Here is an 18851-nt window from a genome sequence, read left to right as displayed (position 1 = left end):
CTTTTTTCATCCCATGATTAGGACAGTATGAGACTCATTGGGTGCTAAACCTTAAGTATTATTGCACTTCTTCAAAAGTGTTAAACATCTGCAACCTGTAATAGATTGTATTTAACAGAGAAGCAATAATTGTTCTGAGTGCTGTTAACATGATATAAACTATTGCTATAAAGTACAGATGCATCCCAAAAAAATTATAGAACTGAAAAGTTTGTTTATTTTTGAAATTGGCAGTATTCCTGCCTTTTTAACTTGAATTCCAAAAAGGCAGTATTCCTGCCTTTTTGAAGAAATACTCTATAAAAACCTGTTTTTAGCTGGTCTTATGTAATATTTCCTTTTTTTAACAAACACATTTTTGGAAAGCTCTTTACTTTTGTATTTTTCATATACAGATCAGAGATTATTCTGGAACATACACAATGAATTTGATCCCATGTACAACATCTCAGAACATGGAATACAGTGTTCCACCTGTTTGCAATCCCAGAGAATATCTCACTTTTGATCTCGACATTAGATTTCAGCAAGTAAGTGTAATCCTTTGAAGGAAAATCCACTCATGAACAATTTGTATTTGTTTTTCTGTCACTTTTTGCCTTGACTCATTGACATAGCTTAATCTCTCTGTAGGTGAGCGACCCAGTTGCAGTGGAATTTAGTCTGAATACTCAGATGTTCTTGCTGTCCCAGAAGAGCCTCTGGCTTTCTGATGGCTCTGTGGGTTTTGAACAGGAGAGTGACGTCACTTTTTCTGAAGGTGAGACGTTTCATTTCCTGTATTCATTTTGCAAAGCTGCATTACAGTTAATAAATATATAGTCTCCACTTAATTAGCTTTGCTAAAGCGCAATAGGCTCAAACATTTAAAAAGGGATAAAAATAGAACAAAATATCAACATTCAAGATTCACAATGTTAGCATATAGAACTGACACTTTAATTGCTTCTTTTAGGTGACACAATATATGGTCGTGTCATGGTGGATCCAGTGCAGAATTTGGGAGATTCTTTCTTCTGCAGCATAGAGAAGGTGTTTCTCTGCACTGGTGCTGATGGCTACGTGCCCAAATATAATCCAACCAAGTTTGAATTTGGCTGTCTCGCTGACTCTCCATCCTTGCTATACAGATTCAAGATTCTTGTGAGTATACAAAAGTTTTAAAACTTAAAAGTGTGAATCGTTGAGAAATCTTTTTTTCTCTACCTTCTTTTATCTAAAAATCAATATTGTTTGACTTACCAGGACAAGGCCCAGCCAGAGACTCAGGCACGTGTGTTTGGAGATGTCAGTTTTAATGCGGTGCTGGCAGTAGACGATCCATCAGCTGTATCTCTTGTCAGAAAGTCAGGATCTGATGGGTTTAGCCTGGACTCAACAGCCATGTTCCAGGTATGCTATGTCTCATTGATGGAAGCTTTTTAGCCTTTCTGCCATTTAATCCATTAATCATTTTTATAAGGACCAGAGGAGATTTCATGCTGTAAATGCTTGAGATAGAAGAGTGGATTTACTAATGTTTTGAATCAGGGGTCTTACACTCCTCGAAGATCAATGTTCTTCAACTTTGTGTTTTTGTGTCTACTTCAATACACCTGAATAAAATGTTAAGGTCATTAGCAAGGTTCCGTAGAACATGGCTGTATGCTGAGGAGGCAATTAAGCCATTTTATTCAGGTGTGTTAGACCAGAAAGACATTTAAAAGTTGTAGGACCACAACACATAAGGACTATCGTTTGAGACCCCCTTTTTAAAAAACTGTCTAGATTGTCTTTAATATCTTGTATTAGCTGGTATCACTGAAAAAAACTGTATTTGTCTATTTCCTGGAAAATATAGACTGTGAATGTGACTATTTTAATAGTAAACAAAATGCTTATCCATATGTGCTTTATGCAGTAGAATGTAGAGAATGTACAATTACTGAAACCGTTTTTCTTAGTGTTCATAGCTATTCTCATCCTCAGGTCGCTGCAGGGCGCGAATGGTATATACACACCATTTACACCGTTCGCTCCAAAGAGAACACCAACAGGGGCATTGGGAAACGCAGCCTAGAGTACCACTCTTTTGTTTCCACTCTGACATCATTTGGCACAAAAAGGCATCGCAGAAAAAGATCTGCTCACGTCAAAATCCCAGCAATTGCAGAAGATATTGGAATAGATAACGGCCGAGGGACCAACATTATGCATATTGCTTTAGACCGCACCAAGAGGAGGTCGAGGGGATCAGATGAGTTGTTCCCTGGTGGCCGAGAACTTGGTGAGCTGAATGCTGACAATCAAGAGGAAAGTCTAGTGAGCATTGTGGGGGTACTGGTGGGGCTGCTGCTGACAGTCCTCATTATTGTTACCATTGCACTGGTACTGAAATCCAGACAAAAGGATGGGAAGGAGGTATGGAGCGAGGGAGTGCAGGAGGTGGTGAAAGGTTCTGTCAGCACCGAACCCATGCTGGTGGTGAGGATGCAAGACTGCCACAACAGCTCTGAGGTCTGAGCCATGAATGCATGAATCGGACAGACGGACACACAGAATATGTGGGAGGAGTTTTTATATATTCCTTTTCTTTTTCTGAGTTACTTTTACAACACCAAAAACATTCAGTTGAGCAAATGATCTTAGAGTGTGCCTGTTAATGTTACCACTGAACTGAATTCACTTGAGTGCACTCAGTACAACACTATTATGCCATGTTTTTATTTGTCATTTCTCAGCTTCTGCTGTTAATATCATAGTATTTTTGGTCTTGGGTAAAGACTTAATTGTGTCTAAAAGTGCCTGAAGAAACTAATCCTTCAGGACAGTCGACCCCAGTGTTCGTAGGGATGATGCAGACTAAGTGAAAAATACAGTGCTGGAGGAAGGTAGCATTCAGTATGAAAACCTTCAATAAAAACATGAAGGAATCACAGTATTGCAATATCAACACAAAAGTTTTAAACATAAATGTCATACCATGATTCAAGTACTTTATTTAAAATAAAAAGCAACAATTATTCCTATAATACAGTCATAATAATAATGTTTTCTATTTGCATTATTCCTTGTGGCATTGCAGTAAGATTGATTGTATTTGCAATAAATTAGCAACAAAAGTTTGTTTCTTTAGCTAATCATTTGCAGTAAGTTGTATTTTTCAGACAACTGGACAGCAGTTTAGCTAAAATTATTTTTGCCTGCTGTGATAATCATATGTTTATGAACATGTCCATGTGAAGCTGGCATGTCTGAACATGACTATTTAAAGTTTTGTTTAGCTACACGTAAAATATATTAATCTTAAATTGTGGCTTCCATGGAGTGAACATTTTTACTCCTGCAATTAGTGGAGTATTTTTCATAGGTTAATAACAGGCGATGAATCAAGATGAAAGCTGAATCAAAATGAAACAGCAACCAATGAGCAATCTGCATATTTGCTTTGTTTTGGCAGCAAATGATCACCAGAGAAAAAACATTGGCTTCTATAAATTATTAACAGCACCACTGAGAACAGATCAGATTTTAGGTTTAAAAAATAATGAGCAGTGTTGTTACATCCTTTTATAATGAATATTAATCTGAGTGCATGACATCCTGTTTTTTTCATTCTCCACCCTCATCAGAAAACTAGCTCTAAATTATTGAACTAATTATTAAATTCTGTTTTTAAAGTAATCAGTAACTTCTTCAAGTCATTCTCCTAATCTTTTAAAGTTGAATATGCGTCCCATTTAAAGTAGCTTATATTCTCCTATTTTTTTTTATTTATTTATATTGTATCTGATGCTATTTAATTACTTGGAATATCTGCTCAGGTAGCTAGCTTGCAACTACAACATACAGTGTGCAAATCCAGAAATCATACAAAGCTTAAATATGTAAAATATTTTTAAAAATCTTAAAAGTAACTCTTGTTGCAACAGATTAATGTCAAAAAGTCCAACAGAGGCATCAGTTCAAGATTAAATTAACTGTGGTTATTGATGGTACAGTTGTTATTCTTTGAGCTGGACACTAAAAAGAGAGGGAAGAGGTTTGAGGTAAGAGAGAAAAGTTGGGAAGCATTTAGGGCTAGTCAAAAGAAGACAAGAAGGTGATTTCTGTCTTAGCAGCAGCAATGCTAGATGATTTTTCTGCTTGATATTTGTCAGATCATCTTTAGTTGTGAGAGTGCTGTTGACTGGCAATCAGCCTGTTTCACAGTATGACCACAGGTCATTGATTCAATCTCACAACCAAAGATTTTCAACATGAGAAACTGATAGCTGCAATCCAAATTAGCATAAATGTTACTTGTAATTTCCCAGCTGTAGTTTGTTACCTTAATAAGGGTAAGAGCCTCTCAATTCTAAAGCGTAAAGGTCTTTGTCTTTGTGACCAAAATATTTCCAAACAGCCAAAATTGTCTTTTGTGTTACTGATTGAAAAGTAAAACACCAGCAGTGTGACGAGGCATGCATATTTGCTGAGCACATGTCACTGTGCAATCTGTGCTCTAGACAGGAGAAAACTTTGATTACTCTTGTACTTTTTCTGGCAGCTTGTAGAGACAGTTTTAAACAGTAGGAAAGTACGACAATGAAAACACCCCTGCTGTCATCAAACAGTGGAGGCTCCAGTACTTAACATTTCACCGTTACATTTTCTGCTGGCTGCAAAAGATAATTAAGGATACTGGGGATATCTTAGGAAGGTGAAAGGTTGCAGTATCCATTTTGTCATTTTAGCATACTTTTGAAAATAAAAAACATCTTCTAATATTGTACTTGTTTTTTAAGAAGATTAGCAAGCATCCTGTAGAGTGTTTTCTGGAAAGATTTGTCAGGATTTCCCAATTTATAGCAGAAAATCAAAGACAAAATGACAGTCACTTCTTTATTATAACTTATCTTAACCATGCATATCTAATTTCAGTAGATAAGCAACATCTGAAAGGACTTTTGCTCAATTATTAGTTAATTTAATCATTGTATGTATTCATTTTTTATATACCTTATGACATTGTATTATATTTTTCCAACTATGTTTTTTTTTACTCTGTTGTTTGCTTACTATGGTCGTATAAACTTATTATGTTTCTGATAGAATATTGTCATATTTATTAAATGTTAATGTAAAGTTGTTTTCTTTTTAAACACAGGTTAAGGTATGCTTGTGAAAAGATGCTCATCTCAGGAGTTTTCCCTTTTGCTTTGAATAGGCACAGTGTTGTAGTTTTGACTGAAGAGAACCTCCACAAAGCCACTTTCAGCCTCTTTGTTACACTATTGATTAGTCTGGTGAAAAGATATACTCATACCTGAAGATCTGACTTCTCTTTCTCCCACATTGTGTATTTCTCAGCTTTATTTCTTGGCAGTGCTGTGTAGATTTGTTGTTTTGGGACAAGCAATGCACACAAACGAGCTGCTTACAGATCACTATGGGACAAAGTACAGTTTTTGTCATTTCACATACATCCGTGATTTTATTAAGATCACTTCTGAAATTTACCGTTTATGTGTATTGTTAAATCAGTGTCTTACTCTGCTTTGAACATGTTCACATCAGTGTGCTTGAATGTTTGTCTCATGATGCTGTGAGGCATTACTGTATAAATATGGCTGATATTTGTCAGGGTAAGGTGATGTGGTGATAATGTGTCAATCAATGGGAAATGTTAAGATTTAAGAGCCTACTGAGATCCAACTGTGATTTTTTTTGTACCCTGATGAATAAGAAAATGCCACTGTCTCTAACTTCAAATGCACTTTCTTGCATCACTTCACTCACATGTCACTACAAGCTATGCAATGTAACTTTCACTCCACAGCCAGTCATCTCCATAGACACCAGTATTTCAGCACAATCAATCTTGGTATTGTCTTTTTATGAATTGATTTTTATGTAAATGTAATTAATAATAAATATTATTTACTGCTCCTTGCTCGTGAGTTATTTTTTAATTTGTATTTGTATAGAGTTTCATGTTATGTCTGTAAGATACAAATATGAATTATGGCACATTAAATAAAGGATTTATTTTCTCAACATTTTTTAAATAACATGTTGAGAGTAATTACCAAAGTATTGCAGAACAAGCATCACAGCTCTGTCAAAACTATTACAGCATCATTGTAGGAAAATATAAAAATATAAATAATGCACAGTTACTGAACAGCTTAAGAGTATGACATGTGACTGTTCAATTATAATTTATAACCTAGGTCATAAAAAAGTAGTAATTCATCTCAGAAAAAGTTAGTAGTCTCTCTGTGGAGTAAGTTCAGTGATAGCATTTGGTCCTAATGCTATTTGAACTGGTCTTAGACAAAGCCTTAGATAATTTTTCTACACTTTTCCTGATTAATACATTTGTAAAATTAGGCTTCATTGATCCTTTTGTAACCTCTTTGCAAACTAGGGCATTATAGCTAGAGGATGGGAAACCGCATTTTTGTAAAAAAAAAAAAAAAAAAAAAAATCTTGATAGAACAGCTAAGGTTTAGATATAGTCCGTCAGATTTACTGCAAAAAGGCTTCGTGTGTAGGCCTACCTAAGAAGACCAGTTGTTAAACGTGTTCACAGTCAAAAAGTGCATGAAAAATAGAGTCTGAAAGTGTGCACATTCATGTAACAAAATTATTGCTGCGTTTAAAAAAATATTTTATATCCCCCAAAGATGCTTGTTTTTTCAGTGAAATACAGGATGAATGTCATATTATTATTATTATTATTATTATTATTTTACAAAAGATGTATTTCTTACTTGGAATTTATTTTCCTTCTCCTTCCAGCAAGAAAATGTTTTCGAATTAAAGGTTATGTTTCCAAAACAACATGCGAGAGATTATGCTTCTATTTATTTATTTTGTAAATACGAACAAGCCTATGTTGTATATATTGAATGGAAAGCTATCGGACATAAGTGGGCTGCATTAAACATTTATGGGAGAATTTTTTTACAAGCCAAACTATAAGTTGATCGACGAAAGAAATAAAATAGTTCGATTTAAAATCTGTTTTATATTCGATTAAAGCGGCCAGAAAGCGTAAAGTCTGATTGGTTAGAACGGAGAATGACGCAACACAAAGTCCCCGCTCACCTCCTTCCCTCCCCTCCCCTCACTTCCTGCAGAAGCAGCGGTGTGTTGACAAACTGCCGCTGTTGGCTCGTAAACATGGCGACCGCTGGAGCAACTGGAGACGACCTGAAGAAAGAGCTCACATGCGCAATTTGTTTGGACTTTTTCAAAGACCCAGTCATACTGAAGTGCGGACATAATTTTTGTCGCTTTTGTATCTGCATGCACTGGGATGAAAATGGCGGAGACTACGGGTATCAGTGTCCTCAATGCCGGACTGTAAGTTGATGCACGCTAACTGCTTTTTTTCCCCCTCGTCTTTTTTTTTGTTTGTTTGGTTTTTTTTTTTTTTACAGACATTGAAGACATTGTTTTTTTACGCAGAAAATTAATAACGAACAGTTTCAACATTAGGAAGTTATTTTTCAGGAAAACCTGAAGCTTTAAGAGGACTTTAACAATTATTTGGTTTTGTTAATGAAAATAACGTAAAAGGTTTAACCAAGCAGCAGGTTTACTTTAGAAATGTGTACTCGCACCGATTAGCTCTACTCGGCACTGTCTTTGGATACAGTTGCTATGGCAGATCGCTTTAGTTAACGGAAGTTTCGTTACCTAACAATGTATCTGTTGATTTCCTTTTTCTCAGGTATTCAACAAGAGGAGCTTCACTAAAAACTACTTGGTGCAGAATCTAGTTTCAAAACTGGACGACCTGGAGCATCTGGGTTCTCCTTCTGCTCCTTCCAAGTCTATGAAACCGGATGGAACGTGTCAACAACATGGTGAAGAGCTGAAACTCTACTGCCAAACTGATAAGAGGCCCATTTGTGTTGTCTGCAGGGAATCAAGAGCTCACAGGTTGGTTGTGGCCTTCCTTTAGAAAAATTGAAACACTTCAACTGTTTGTTTCTTCAACATACTATGTGCTGAAATGGGCTAATAATGTGACGCTCTCATACTATACCACAATTAACTTTTTTTTTACAGACTTAAATGTTTTCCACTAATACTTTGTAATAAACCAATACACGTGTATACTAGTTATTGTCATTTCATAATTTAATTGCTGTTATAGTATGACTTAAAATTGCATTAGGCTTCTAGTATCTAGAAGCTTTTTGGCGATTTGATCATGTATTGTCTTCTGCATAACTTAGATTGCTACCTACGTAGATTAAATGACCTTGCATGCTTCATTGTACTGCTTAGCTCTGCATGAGCAGTGTTGCAGCTTACACACCACTAAGGCCTTGGAGCCACATCTAGATAAGAAGGGCACATACACACAAACTCCTTGTAGGGAGTAGTTTAGAAGTAGATAAAAACCAGTTGCGCCTTGCTTTCTGTGCTTGTATCGGTCTGAACCTTAAAGTGAACAAAGCAGAGGCCGGGCGCTGCAGACAGGTGGGTGACTCTCTGTTTGTAAGTGAACATATTGATTGGTTGTATTGTACAATAACTGCCTTAAAATATAGATTAAAACGAGGTAAACGCAACCTTTTCTCTTTATTCCTTATTCTGAGATACTGTGATCGAGTCACAATCAAGATCTCGAATTCCAGGGCTTTAACAAAATAAAATGACAAACGTTTTTCAAATTTAGAATTCTGATAAATAGACACCCTCCTTGAGTCAATACTTTATAAAGCTAAACATTTTGGGGGTCTTGTTTTACTGCTCTTGCACATCTAGCAAAATAGTTTGCCAGTTAGCTTGGATGTAGAATATCTATACATAATTTTTTCTAGTATTGACGAGGCTTTTTAATTGCATTTAGATGTGGTCTTTGACTGGACCATTTTGTCACATTGATATGTGATAACCTTCGCCCCTGGTTCAAGTGTTTTGCAGCCCATAGCAGGTTCTTTCAGCCACATTTTGCCATGAATTTTGCTCTATCCATCTTATATTGACTCACTGGCTTCTCTGAAGAAGAGCCTTTCCACAGAGTGCGACTGCCACCATAATATCTTACTATAGGAATGATGTTTTCAGGGTGAAACGCAGTGTTATTTTCCTGTTATTTATTGTGCTTTGCATTGCTCTCATCTATTAAGATAATTTTCACGAGCAGATGGAAATTATTAGCATTCTAAATATTATAATATTACTTTCTGAATATTCCCCTTTCTAATGTTTGATATTGTACCGCTTAGATTGTTCCACATTTTGTCAGATTTTCAGCCACATTTTGTCAGATTTTCAGTGTCTATCTTTTAAGAAGTATTTTTTAAAATAAAAAGTGTTTTTGTGTTGTGTATTAAAATATAATGAAAACTAAATGACAACAGGACAAATCGAAATATTGTGAAGAAAAACTGTATTGAAACCCCCTTCTCATATGAAAAAATCTGTGCAAAGTAAGCTCAGTGGTGCACAGTCCCATCTAGTTTCTTAAAAGGTTTTATTAAGTTGTAAAATTTGCTTATAGAAATCCACAAATGTATTTAAGAATTTGGTAACTTATGTTTAGCTTACTGACCAACAACTTTTCATTTATTTTAGTTTTTGTTATCTCGCCTTATCTGTCCTTTCCTCTGTAGTCAAAAATGAAAAATGTCAGTTGATTCAATTATTCAAGGACTTTTTTATTGTCATACCACATCCCTTGTTTGTGACATAAGGCCAAAACAAAGTTTTGCAGAATAGAGTAAACTATAACAGTACTTCAAGCTTTCACAAAGAGGAGAAAAGCAATGCGACTGCACTAATTTTTGTAAATTTGCTTAACAAAAAGGATACTTTTCAAATGTTAAATAATTTTTCTTTATTTAATTTGGCAAATCAGTCAAGTGTGTAATTTTGTAAGTACATTTGAAAATTTTAAAAAGAAAAGCGACAATAGCAATGTTTGTTTGACTTAAATGACATGCAGAGCAGGCTAGTCCTTGTGTGCCATCTTGTGAGTTGGGGGGCAATGACACCAAGATCTGTGTTTTTATTAAGAAAGCTCAATATCAAATTGTAAATAACTGGAGCAGTGAACATGGGCTATGTTTTTCAGACACCATCAGGTGGCTCCAGTGCCAGAAGTTGTGAATGATATGAAGGTACGATCAATCTCTAAAACTGCAAATCTACATGGTAAATTTGGAGAATTTACTATACATCCTACTTGTTGTATTGAAAAGTTTTTTCACTTGGTGGTATGTTCTGTTTTTTTCTGTCTACATACATTATGATGCTCATTTATTTCAGATGGAGTTGAAAGTGAGACTTATGGAGCTCAACTGGCAGAAGTCGCAGTATGCCAAAATCAAGACAACAGATGAAAGGACTAAAAATGATGTTCGGGTATGTAAAGTTCAATTTATTTCCATTGGTTGTGGGGAAAAAACATGTTGCAGTGTGTTAAGTATTGCTTTAATCTTAATGTTTTGTAAATTTTTTGTAACACTGAACTAAATTAAGCTCTGTACTTGGTACAATTTTTGGTTGTAGTAAGAATACAGAAATATAGACAACTTGGCCTCTCCATTTAGTATTCAGTTATTTCAACATAAATTCTCCCATAATGATATCTCAGATTTTTGTCAGAATTACAGCCATATTACACATGACACCACTGGTCTCTGCAGAGAACAACAACTATGTTGTCTGAAGGAGAAATTAGGACATCTCACCGTCAAACAGTAGTCTTACCCCAGTTGCTTGAAATAACTACCAGTCCCTTTCAACAAGGACATTTTGCTCCAATCTTTACTTTCAGGGGAATGTTTTGGGTTTTTTTTTCTTTTTGTGTGAGGTTTTTTGCATTTATTGCCCCTTTCAGATTGCCCCAAGGCAGCTGTGGCTAAAATCCAGTTAGTTGCCACCATTAGCGTGTTATCATTTTTAAGTCATCCTACAGCATCTCTGTAAGATGAAGATCTTGTCTTTAACTCTAGTTGAGTCCCTCAGTTCAAATTTAATAAAAAGCTATGTGACACAGTTTATGTCATAACTTTCAGTCACTCCTTTCATTTACTGGTATGTTTGGGTCATTGCCATGTTAGCAGTTCTAGTTTTGCCTTAGCTTTATTTTTTTAACAGATGGTTTCGCATTTTACTCAAGCACCCTCTGAGGAACAATAGAACTCATGGTGGGTTTTATGATGGTGAGCTGGCCAGGTCCTTCTGCAGCAAAGCTTTCACAAAACTGTGACACTTCCAGGTCCATATGTCAGTTAGCATGAGTGTCTTTTTCTGGAATGCTGTATTTGGTTTATGTCTAACATTGCATTGATTTATTACTTGAATGTATCAGTTGTAAAAATGTATGTTGAACAGCCATGAATCTAAATGTAAGAAACAGTCTGGTGTATGGTGTCTGATTTCTTCAATATTATTTTGCCATGAATATTAAAACTTTTCTGTCTTCTAGCTGAAGAAGCAACGACTCAAGGAGAAGATTGAAGCAGATGTAGGGGCCTTGGTTCAGTTCTTGTTGGATGAGAGAGATTCTCTTCTGGAGAGCTTGGATGCTGAGGAAGCAGCATCTCTGGCCATCATTGACGACAACCTGGAGTTTGTTGAGAGTGAAGCAGCAGATGTGGACAAACTCATAGCAGATATTCATAATCACATTGGTGGGAAGACTAACTTTGAGGTGAGTTGAATGATAGGTATTTTCTCGATCTACATAAAAAGAACCACAGACAATGTCACTTAGCTGTTCAACTCAGCTCTCTTGCAAGAGGAGAAGACACAGCAACCCTGGCATGTCTGCCAGCCTGGCAGAAGCCAGCTGTTCAGTTCACCGTTCGTTCTGACAGTCTGCTGCAGAGCTTGTCTTTTATTAGCAGGGTAAAGAAGTGAATGGAATGTGGGAGAGTGATTTTAACAGAAGGGGTAGGGGGGGGGTGGCTATCCTGATAACAAGGAAGGGGGAACACAGAAACTAACTAAGGAGTATCTCAGGAAGATCTCCTAAAGAAGATTAAGACACCACCTGCAAAAACATGCTCAAGGTTAAAGAAGATAATTATTGCAATGTGTGCTGAAAAGATATTAAAAATCAGATAAAATTTGTCTTGTAGACAGTTGCACCAGTTGGATCAAAAACTTTAATGAATACTGTTACTTTGTTTAATGTGCAGTAAATTAGTAATAACATTCAGCATAACAATTAAGGTAACATCTTATTTTACTCCAACAGAGCCTTTCTGGAACATTTAATAAGTAAGTAACCCACAATTGAAGACCATCATTAAATTTAAAAAAAGAGTATAAAAGGTTAACGTATTTGTATCCTCTCCAGAGCAATGCATCGCAAGTCTTTCACATCCCTTGAGCCGGTCAGTTGTACGACTGAATTTACAGACTTCTCAGGGCCTTTCCAACTCATCATGTGGAAGAAGATGATGCACGTTCTGCACACCAGTAGGTTTAGGCAACAGAAATGCTGCCACAATAATAATTCATTATGATTAAAGTAAGGTGAACTAAACTGTCCATATTTCTTCCTGCATAGTGCCTCAGAACCTGACCTTAGACCCCGACACCGCTCACGCGAACCTCCTTATCTCAGACTTTGACACCAAAGTGGAGGAGGGACGGGTTCGCAGCCAGGAGCCGGATCTTCCGGGCCGCTTCAACCGGTTCTGTGGAGTCCTCGCCACAGCCCAGTACGCCAGCGGCCAGCACTACTGGGAAGTAGACGTGAGGGACAAAGGAGTGTGGTACCTGGGGGTGACGACTGAGTGCAGCAACAGAAAGGGCTTTGTCAGTCTCACTCCATCCGCAGGATACTGGAGCCTCTGTCTGCAGGACCGACTCTACGCCAATGTGGAAGATGGTCGCATTCCCCTCGCTGACTACTGGAACTCTCCTCGTGTCGGTGTGTACCTGGACTATGACAATGGCCGCCTTAGTTTCTATGATGCTGTTACAATGAAGAGACTCTACATGTTCGACACCTGCTTCGAGGAGCCTGTCTATCCTTTTTTCAGCCCAGGGAAGAATGACGTAGGCAGCAGGCTGCAGATATGCCATTACTATTAACAGAGGTGTGATGAGTAGGTGTTAAGAGTCCAACTCGTGCTTTCAGGTTAGCCTGTTGGAAAGACATCTTCTTTAGACATACAGTAGTGATGATGTGATGTTGCTTCCCGGGTGAACATTCTCAACTTGGATTTCCCCCCCCCCCCAACTTAGACACAAACTGTAGGCTCACACCCCTGGTTACTACGGTGGTGGATTTGGAGAGGTGCTTTGCTGTTTACATATATCACTGTTTGTGTGATTGCAGATGCCTCAGGTGTTCCTGGTGATTAAAGCATACTAACTTATGCTCTATTAACACCTGCTCTGCCAAACTTTGTTACATTTGCTTTTGGTTTCTGTTCTCAGTTTGGCCAGCTTGTCTGGGGAAATAACTTGAAATTCATGTTTCTAGATCAAACGGGTTAGACAGGTTTTATGGAAATGGTTTTATCAAAAACATTTTAAACTACCTGTATATTTCGTTAGTTTATGTTATATACACGCAGCTTCGAACTGTTGCCAGACCTACTTTTTACTTCCAAGTCTTTTGCAGCACAACTATACAGTACTGAACACAGGTAACCGTGAGGAGATATCTTAACACATATGAAACGTTTTCTACAGCTGAGCGAATGACGAGCTACACGTCAGCGGTAAATTTCTTTGAACATAGCACCTCCTTATTAAGCTGTATTTCCATATATTTAGCCACTTAGAGGATAAATATTTAGCTTTATACATTCCATTTATAAAAAATAAAGCAAGAACTTGGATTTGACTGAAATAGAGTGCTGAATGCTGGCGTTGTCTTCTTGCTTTTATGTTTTATGTTAAATTGATTACTGCTGTTACATATGACTGATACATGTATTTAAAGTCCATGTATTATGATTTTATTTTTTTTTTAGTTTTGGTTTCTTAAAAGTTAAACCTTGTGCTGTTATATATTCTGTTATTTTGTTTTACTTTTTTTCTTGGACTTTTGGTTCTGATTGTCCATTAAAATGGCAAAATTTCAAGTTTTTTATTTTATTTTTATTTTTTAGTAGACAAGTTGAACCTGAAGACACTGCTCTTTGGTTATTGGAGCTTTTTGTTGCATCTCCTTTTCTCTCTCGCTGTGTTTTATCCTAGACTGCAGCTCTATGGGTTTATTCATGCTGTTACCTTGACTTAATTTACTTATCCATCTTAGGATTATTTTCAGTTGTGTCACAAAGTTTGACTGGAGAATCTTGCTAAGGCTCTTGCACTCTGTATGAATATTCATTCTATTTCATCTCAATAAAACAAACAAAAGAAAATCTCTAATTTATTGATCTTTCTTATTAAAGAAACAGTCCACTTCCTCCTCATATGCCATCACTATATTTGCAGTTTGGTATATCAGCTCATTATATTCAAAAAATGATTAAATCTTTTTAAATGGACTTGGCAATATCCCTGTACTCACTTGTGACTGTGTGTAGGATTATGTACTAATTAGCTATAGCTTCACATTTTCTTTTTTTTAAGCTGAAGTTGAGACTTCAACCACCTTTAAAATACTATTCTTAAACATTTTCACTTACTATGTGTGCTATTGTGACATTTATTTGCATCCGTGTGACATCCATAATAAGAGAAGTTATATTTTCACCATGGTTGTTCTTTCTGTGCTTTTCTTGTCTAGCGTCCACATTTTTTTCTTAACCACAACAGACCAATCTGGTGCTGCTGAGTCACTAATGCAGAACATTTAAGGAGGAGGTGAGAAAACTGCTTCATCTCCTCCTGCCCAGGTAGTGACTCAGAAGCAACTTTGCTGTTTCTCTATTGAGATGTGGGCTTAATGCAGTACAAATGACTAAATCTAACAAAGAAACATTACTGTAAATAATTTTCAATTTCATACAGTACACCGTTTTGTCACTAAAATATTTGTTCAAGAATTAGGTATGATGTGCCTGCCATAGAGCCCTTGTCATTTAAAGTCCTTGATCTTCAGGTTTATAAACCCCTTATTTCTATATGAAGTATTTAGAAGACATACATTGGTTCTGATGTAAACCAGCTTTTAAATGAAGTAGATTGCCAATTTGAAAATACAGCAGTTGATCATTTGCAGCTTATTTTCAACTAGTGTGATCAAACTAAATTTTCTTCTGGACTATGCTTAATCTGCCAAAAGCAGTCGTCATAATTGTCATTTATTAACTAAAGGAATCGTTCAAGGCATATTTGTGAAATACAACACACATTGTTTTTCCTCCCCTCCAGAGGGTCTTTTGTGGGCTCTAGTGTCCTTTATATGAAAGTAGGCTGACAGGAAAGGGGTCAAATATCGCCGGGTCCCGGAATCGAACTCACGACAGCCGCGTCGAGGACTCAAGGCCTCCAAATGTGGGTCGCGCTATCCCCTACGCCACCACAGTGCGCCCCATAAAACACACAGTTTACACAGCATTTTTCACTGTTCTGGTTTATTTTTGCAACAATTTTCCAGGATTAGATACATCTTGTAATTGCCTTCTGTCTGATCTCCTCTAGCATACAGCTGTACATATATTTGGTAGATGTAGCGTTTTATTTAAATGTGCTTTAGTTATTTCACACAAACTAATTAGTGACAATTAAAGACATGGAAAATGAAAAACAATAGCAGTGTGTGATTTACGGAGAAAAATAATTTGTCAGTACACAGTTTTCCAACAAATGAAAAACATAGAATAAAGACAGTTAAACAGTTTTTATAAACACACATTAAAAATAGGTTCCTTTTGGAGCCACACATAAAAACAAATACTCTAAACTGTCCATGATAAAGTGCTGGTTATCAGTAACAATAATAAAATGACTGTAATGTACAATACACTTTGGATCATGATAAATGAACTGTACATACAGGCATATATTATTCTTGTGAAATGATAGAACTCTTATAATATTTGCACTTTGTGCAATGTTCAAAAGCAAATTACAACAATGCATTTTGGCAGAGGGTAACATCAATGTTAAACAATGTAAGCTCTTAGAGGAAGTTGGAGGAGAAATCAGATTTCAGATGCTACAACTTATAACACATAACATAATGTTTGGCGGAACAGTTAGAAAAATAATTTGTACAACAAATCATAATGAAAAGAACATCCAAAATAAATAATCTGGAAAAATGAAATACAGCAAATGTTTACAACTTTGTTCTAATATTTCAGTCATTCGGGTGGCTACTGCTTGGCATGATCTCAGTTCCATTTAAATGCTGGAATAAGTAGGATATATACTGTAGTAATATAACATGGACAATAAAGCCATATGTACACCTACATATGCATATTTACAGTTACAGTAAATTATTGATATTAACAGACAAAAGTGCAAAAAGCCATGGGGTCAATTTTTAGAAATCTATTTTGGTTATTACAACAGCAAGACCAGAAAAAGAAATTACCTGTGGAAGTGGAGCTGGTTGGGAGGTTATGCTTCATTGAATAAACTATAACTTGCATAAAAGTCAACTAATGACTGGTGGGTCTCGTCAGGATGAAAAAGTTCAGAATGATGAATTGACCTACAACTACACATTTCAAAATGTTCTGTTTTGTATACAGATAAAAAAAAAGGAAGGCAGGAACAGCAGGGTTTTTGGTGCTCAATGACAAAATGGCACCTCTTGAGATTTTGAAATGATGTTCTATTAAAAAGTTTCGAGCAATAAATATTTTCCCTGCAACAGAAAACGCTCATGTTCTTCATTTTGTTGATTTGTTGTTTACAGAGGCTGAAACTAAAACATATAGATTTATACAAACACTGCTTTATAAAGTTAGATCATTATTGCGTTTGCATTCTTGGATTTTATTGAAATGAAAGGATGAAAATCATTTACACAGGAAACGGACAATGGGGGTGGTTCCCCAGTGATTTTCCTGTGGTACAAATGGACAAAGGCCAAAATATTTATGCTAAACCAGAGTTTCTAATAAGTCATTTGAATGTTTTTTGTACATTTGCCCGTTGAATATGATTTTGACATTTGTTAAACAGGATATGGATAGAACAACCTTTGCCTTATATTTCCATATTGAGGTAGTGTTGCAAGCCTCCAAAATAAGAAGCATAGTAATTCATAATACCACAAGGTCATGGAGGTTGACATGAAGGAATAAAGAGAATATTGATACTGTTGTCAGGACACAAGAAGTAAAGGGCATGCTAAAGTTGGGTAATATTCTAGCATGTTAGTACACTAGCATCAACTAAAAAGGTTTAACACCATTTAAGGTAACTTTAGCTAACACTTTGCTATACCAAGTTGTCAGTTTACATGCTGGCTGTTGATAAAATGCTAACATTAGCTTATTGTTGGATTAGCATGTTAGCTGAGACTTAGCGCTTGCAGCTATGGCTAAAAGCAATGTTTTCATTTTATTTTTAGCCGGTTGTTTATGTGTTGTTGTGGGGGAAAAAAGGTGCGAGGAAACTTTTAAACAGTAGTAATTTCTTTGCTTTGAACTCTGCGTTACTCTCATCCTAAGTGTTCTGATCAGACATGCTTTATATGTTTCCTTATAGCACATAAAGCATGTTATATGTAGCCTGGACCTTTCACACAGGAAATCTAATGGTATTGCAACATCTCCCAACACCTTCTATTAAAATAAATGTCCAATGCAATAATATTTACCCTATTCTCTAAAGATTCATAAATAAGCATTCATAAATAAGCATTAGCATCAACTTCAACTCATTTGAAACTGGAGTTGTTTTCAGTCCTCATTGATTTTGGACCCTTTAGACTGGATGTTAGCCTCAGCCTCTGGGACAAATACAAAAAGAACACATGAAAGTGAACTACAGCAGGTAAGATTTTGACTGCTTCTAACATTTTTAAAGAACCTCACTACAAACTGTACTGAGTTAAAGGCCTACCTTCCTCTGAAAACATGGTTGGAAATAGTACTTGCTTGTTTGCCTTGCTGGTTGCTGGAAAAGTCATGAATCTAATCCAGAAATTAGGTTCATCATAAAATGCCACGTCTGACAAACTGAGTTCAGGTGGATATACTGGCAGAAATCAAACTTATTTCTCTTCTTCTAATATTAATATTTTTGCAATTTCTTTACCCTTCACTGAAAAGAAATGAACAAGGAATTAATCTGCCCAAACAGGCTGCTGGAACATTGCAACTTAATGTCAGCTAGTAATGTGAAATATTAATTTATTCAAGCAGGATTGGTTGATGCCTTTCCTTTGTCTACTGCAGATATCTGTAAACTTTGAAGCAGTGATTCCCGGAGTCGGCAACTGCCACATGTCCATCTGAGGTGAGAGCGAGGCCCTGGGGCCCATAGAGCGGGTCTGCTGAGGTGTTAATGTAGGACAGGAAGGACCCTGTGCTATCAAAAACCTAGAAACCAAAAACAAAATATTTCCTTTTAATTTTCTGCCAATAATAAAATAACTATTAAAAATTGCTCTGAAAAAGCATTTCAGGAAATGTTTTTTTTTTTTTTTTTTTACACATTTCTTCTGTTTGTGTTTTTTTATCTTTGTTTCAGATTGTGACACTAACTTGAATATCACAGCAGCAGTTCACAGCTGAGTGTAAAGCAGCTGGGATGAAGATTGGTACTTCCAAATACAAGATCATGGTCCTGAGCCAGAAAAGGGTAGAATTCCTCCTCTGGGTCGAGGACAAAGTCCTGCCCCAAATGGAGGAGTTTAAGTGTCTCAGAGTCTTGTTGACAAATGAGAGAAAAATGGGACAGGAGATCGATAGGTGGATTGGTGTGTCTGCAGAGATTCGAGCGCTGACCCAAATCTGATGTGGTGAAGAGAGAGCCAAACA

The 18851-nt window shown here is 36.4% G+C and overlaps 3 protein-coding genes across 7 annotated transcripts in view; 2 read left to right on the top strand and 1 right to left on the bottom strand.

Moving 5' to 3' along the window:
* Window positions 1–5914, top strand: part of LOC116728830 (FRAS1-related extracellular matrix protein 2) — a 70127-nt gene extending 64213 nt beyond the window's left edge. Inside the window, exons 20-24 of the mRNA XM_032577146.1 lie at window positions 396–530; window positions 634–760; window positions 956–1143; window positions 1246–1392; window positions 1969–5914. Coding sequence (XP_032433037.1) covers window positions 396–530; window positions 634–760; window positions 956–1143; window positions 1246–1392; window positions 1969–2502 — 1131 coding nt within the window. The 3' untranslated portion in view covers window positions 2503–5914. The remainder of the gene's footprint in view (window positions 1–395; window positions 531–633; window positions 761–955; window positions 1144–1245; window positions 1393–1968) is intronic.
* A 1162-nt stretch (window positions 5915–7076) lies between these two features.
* On the top strand, window positions 7077–14658 carry trim47 (tripartite motif containing 47). Its single transcript, XM_032575949.1, has 8 exons — window positions 7077–7332; window positions 7703–7914; window positions 10061–10106; window positions 10255–10350; window positions 11420–11644; window positions 12194–12216; window positions 12296–12417; window positions 12509–14658. The coding sequence occupies exons 1-8, from the start codon at window positions 7150–7152 to the stop codon at window positions 13036–13038; spliced, it is 1437 nt and encodes a 478-aa protein (XP_032431840.1). The 5' UTR covers window positions 7077–7149; the 3' UTR covers window positions 13039–14658.
* An 804-nt stretch (window positions 14659–15462) lies between these two features.
* trim3b (tripartite motif containing 3b) overlaps window positions 15463–18851 on the bottom strand; it is a 34813-nt gene continuing 31424 nt past the window's right edge. For 3 of the 5 annotated variants that reach the window (XM_032575943.1, XM_032575948.1, XM_032575945.1), the window contains one exon: window positions 15464–18410. In XM_032575943.1, the coding sequence (XP_032431834.1) occupies window positions 18258–18410 (153 nt within the window). In that variant the 3' untranslated portion in view covers window positions 15464–18257. Of the gene's footprint in view, window positions 18411–18851 lie in introns of all 5 variants that reach the window. The other 2 variants (XM_032575947.1, XM_032575946.1) reach the window with 1 other exon arrangement.

The sequence above is a fragment of the Xiphophorus hellerii genome, chromosome 11 (assembly GCF_003331165.1).
Source record: "Xiphophorus hellerii strain 12219 chromosome 11, Xiphophorus_hellerii-4.1, whole genome shotgun sequence".
NCBI classification, from domain to species: Eukaryota; Metazoa; Chordata; class Actinopteri; order Cyprinodontiformes; family Poeciliidae; genus Xiphophorus; species Xiphophorus hellerii.
Note: the sequence above shows the minus strand (reverse complement) of the source record. Positions and strands in the feature narration are given on the sequence as shown.

Excerpts from the sequence above, each read along its gene's own strand:
- trim47 (XM_032575949.1), top strand. The coding sequence starts at position 7,150 with ATGGCGACCGCTGGAGCAACTGGAGACGACCTGAAGAAAGAGCTCACA. Across the intron at positions 10,107-10,254 it reads AAGTTGTGAATGATATGAAG|ATGGAGTTGAAAGTGAGACT; the intron begins GTACGATCAATC and ends CATTTATTTCAG. Across the intron at positions 10,351-11,419 it reads GGACTAAAAATGATGTTCGG|CTGAAGAAGCAACGACTCAA; the intron begins GTATGTAAAGTT and ends TCTGTCTTCTAG.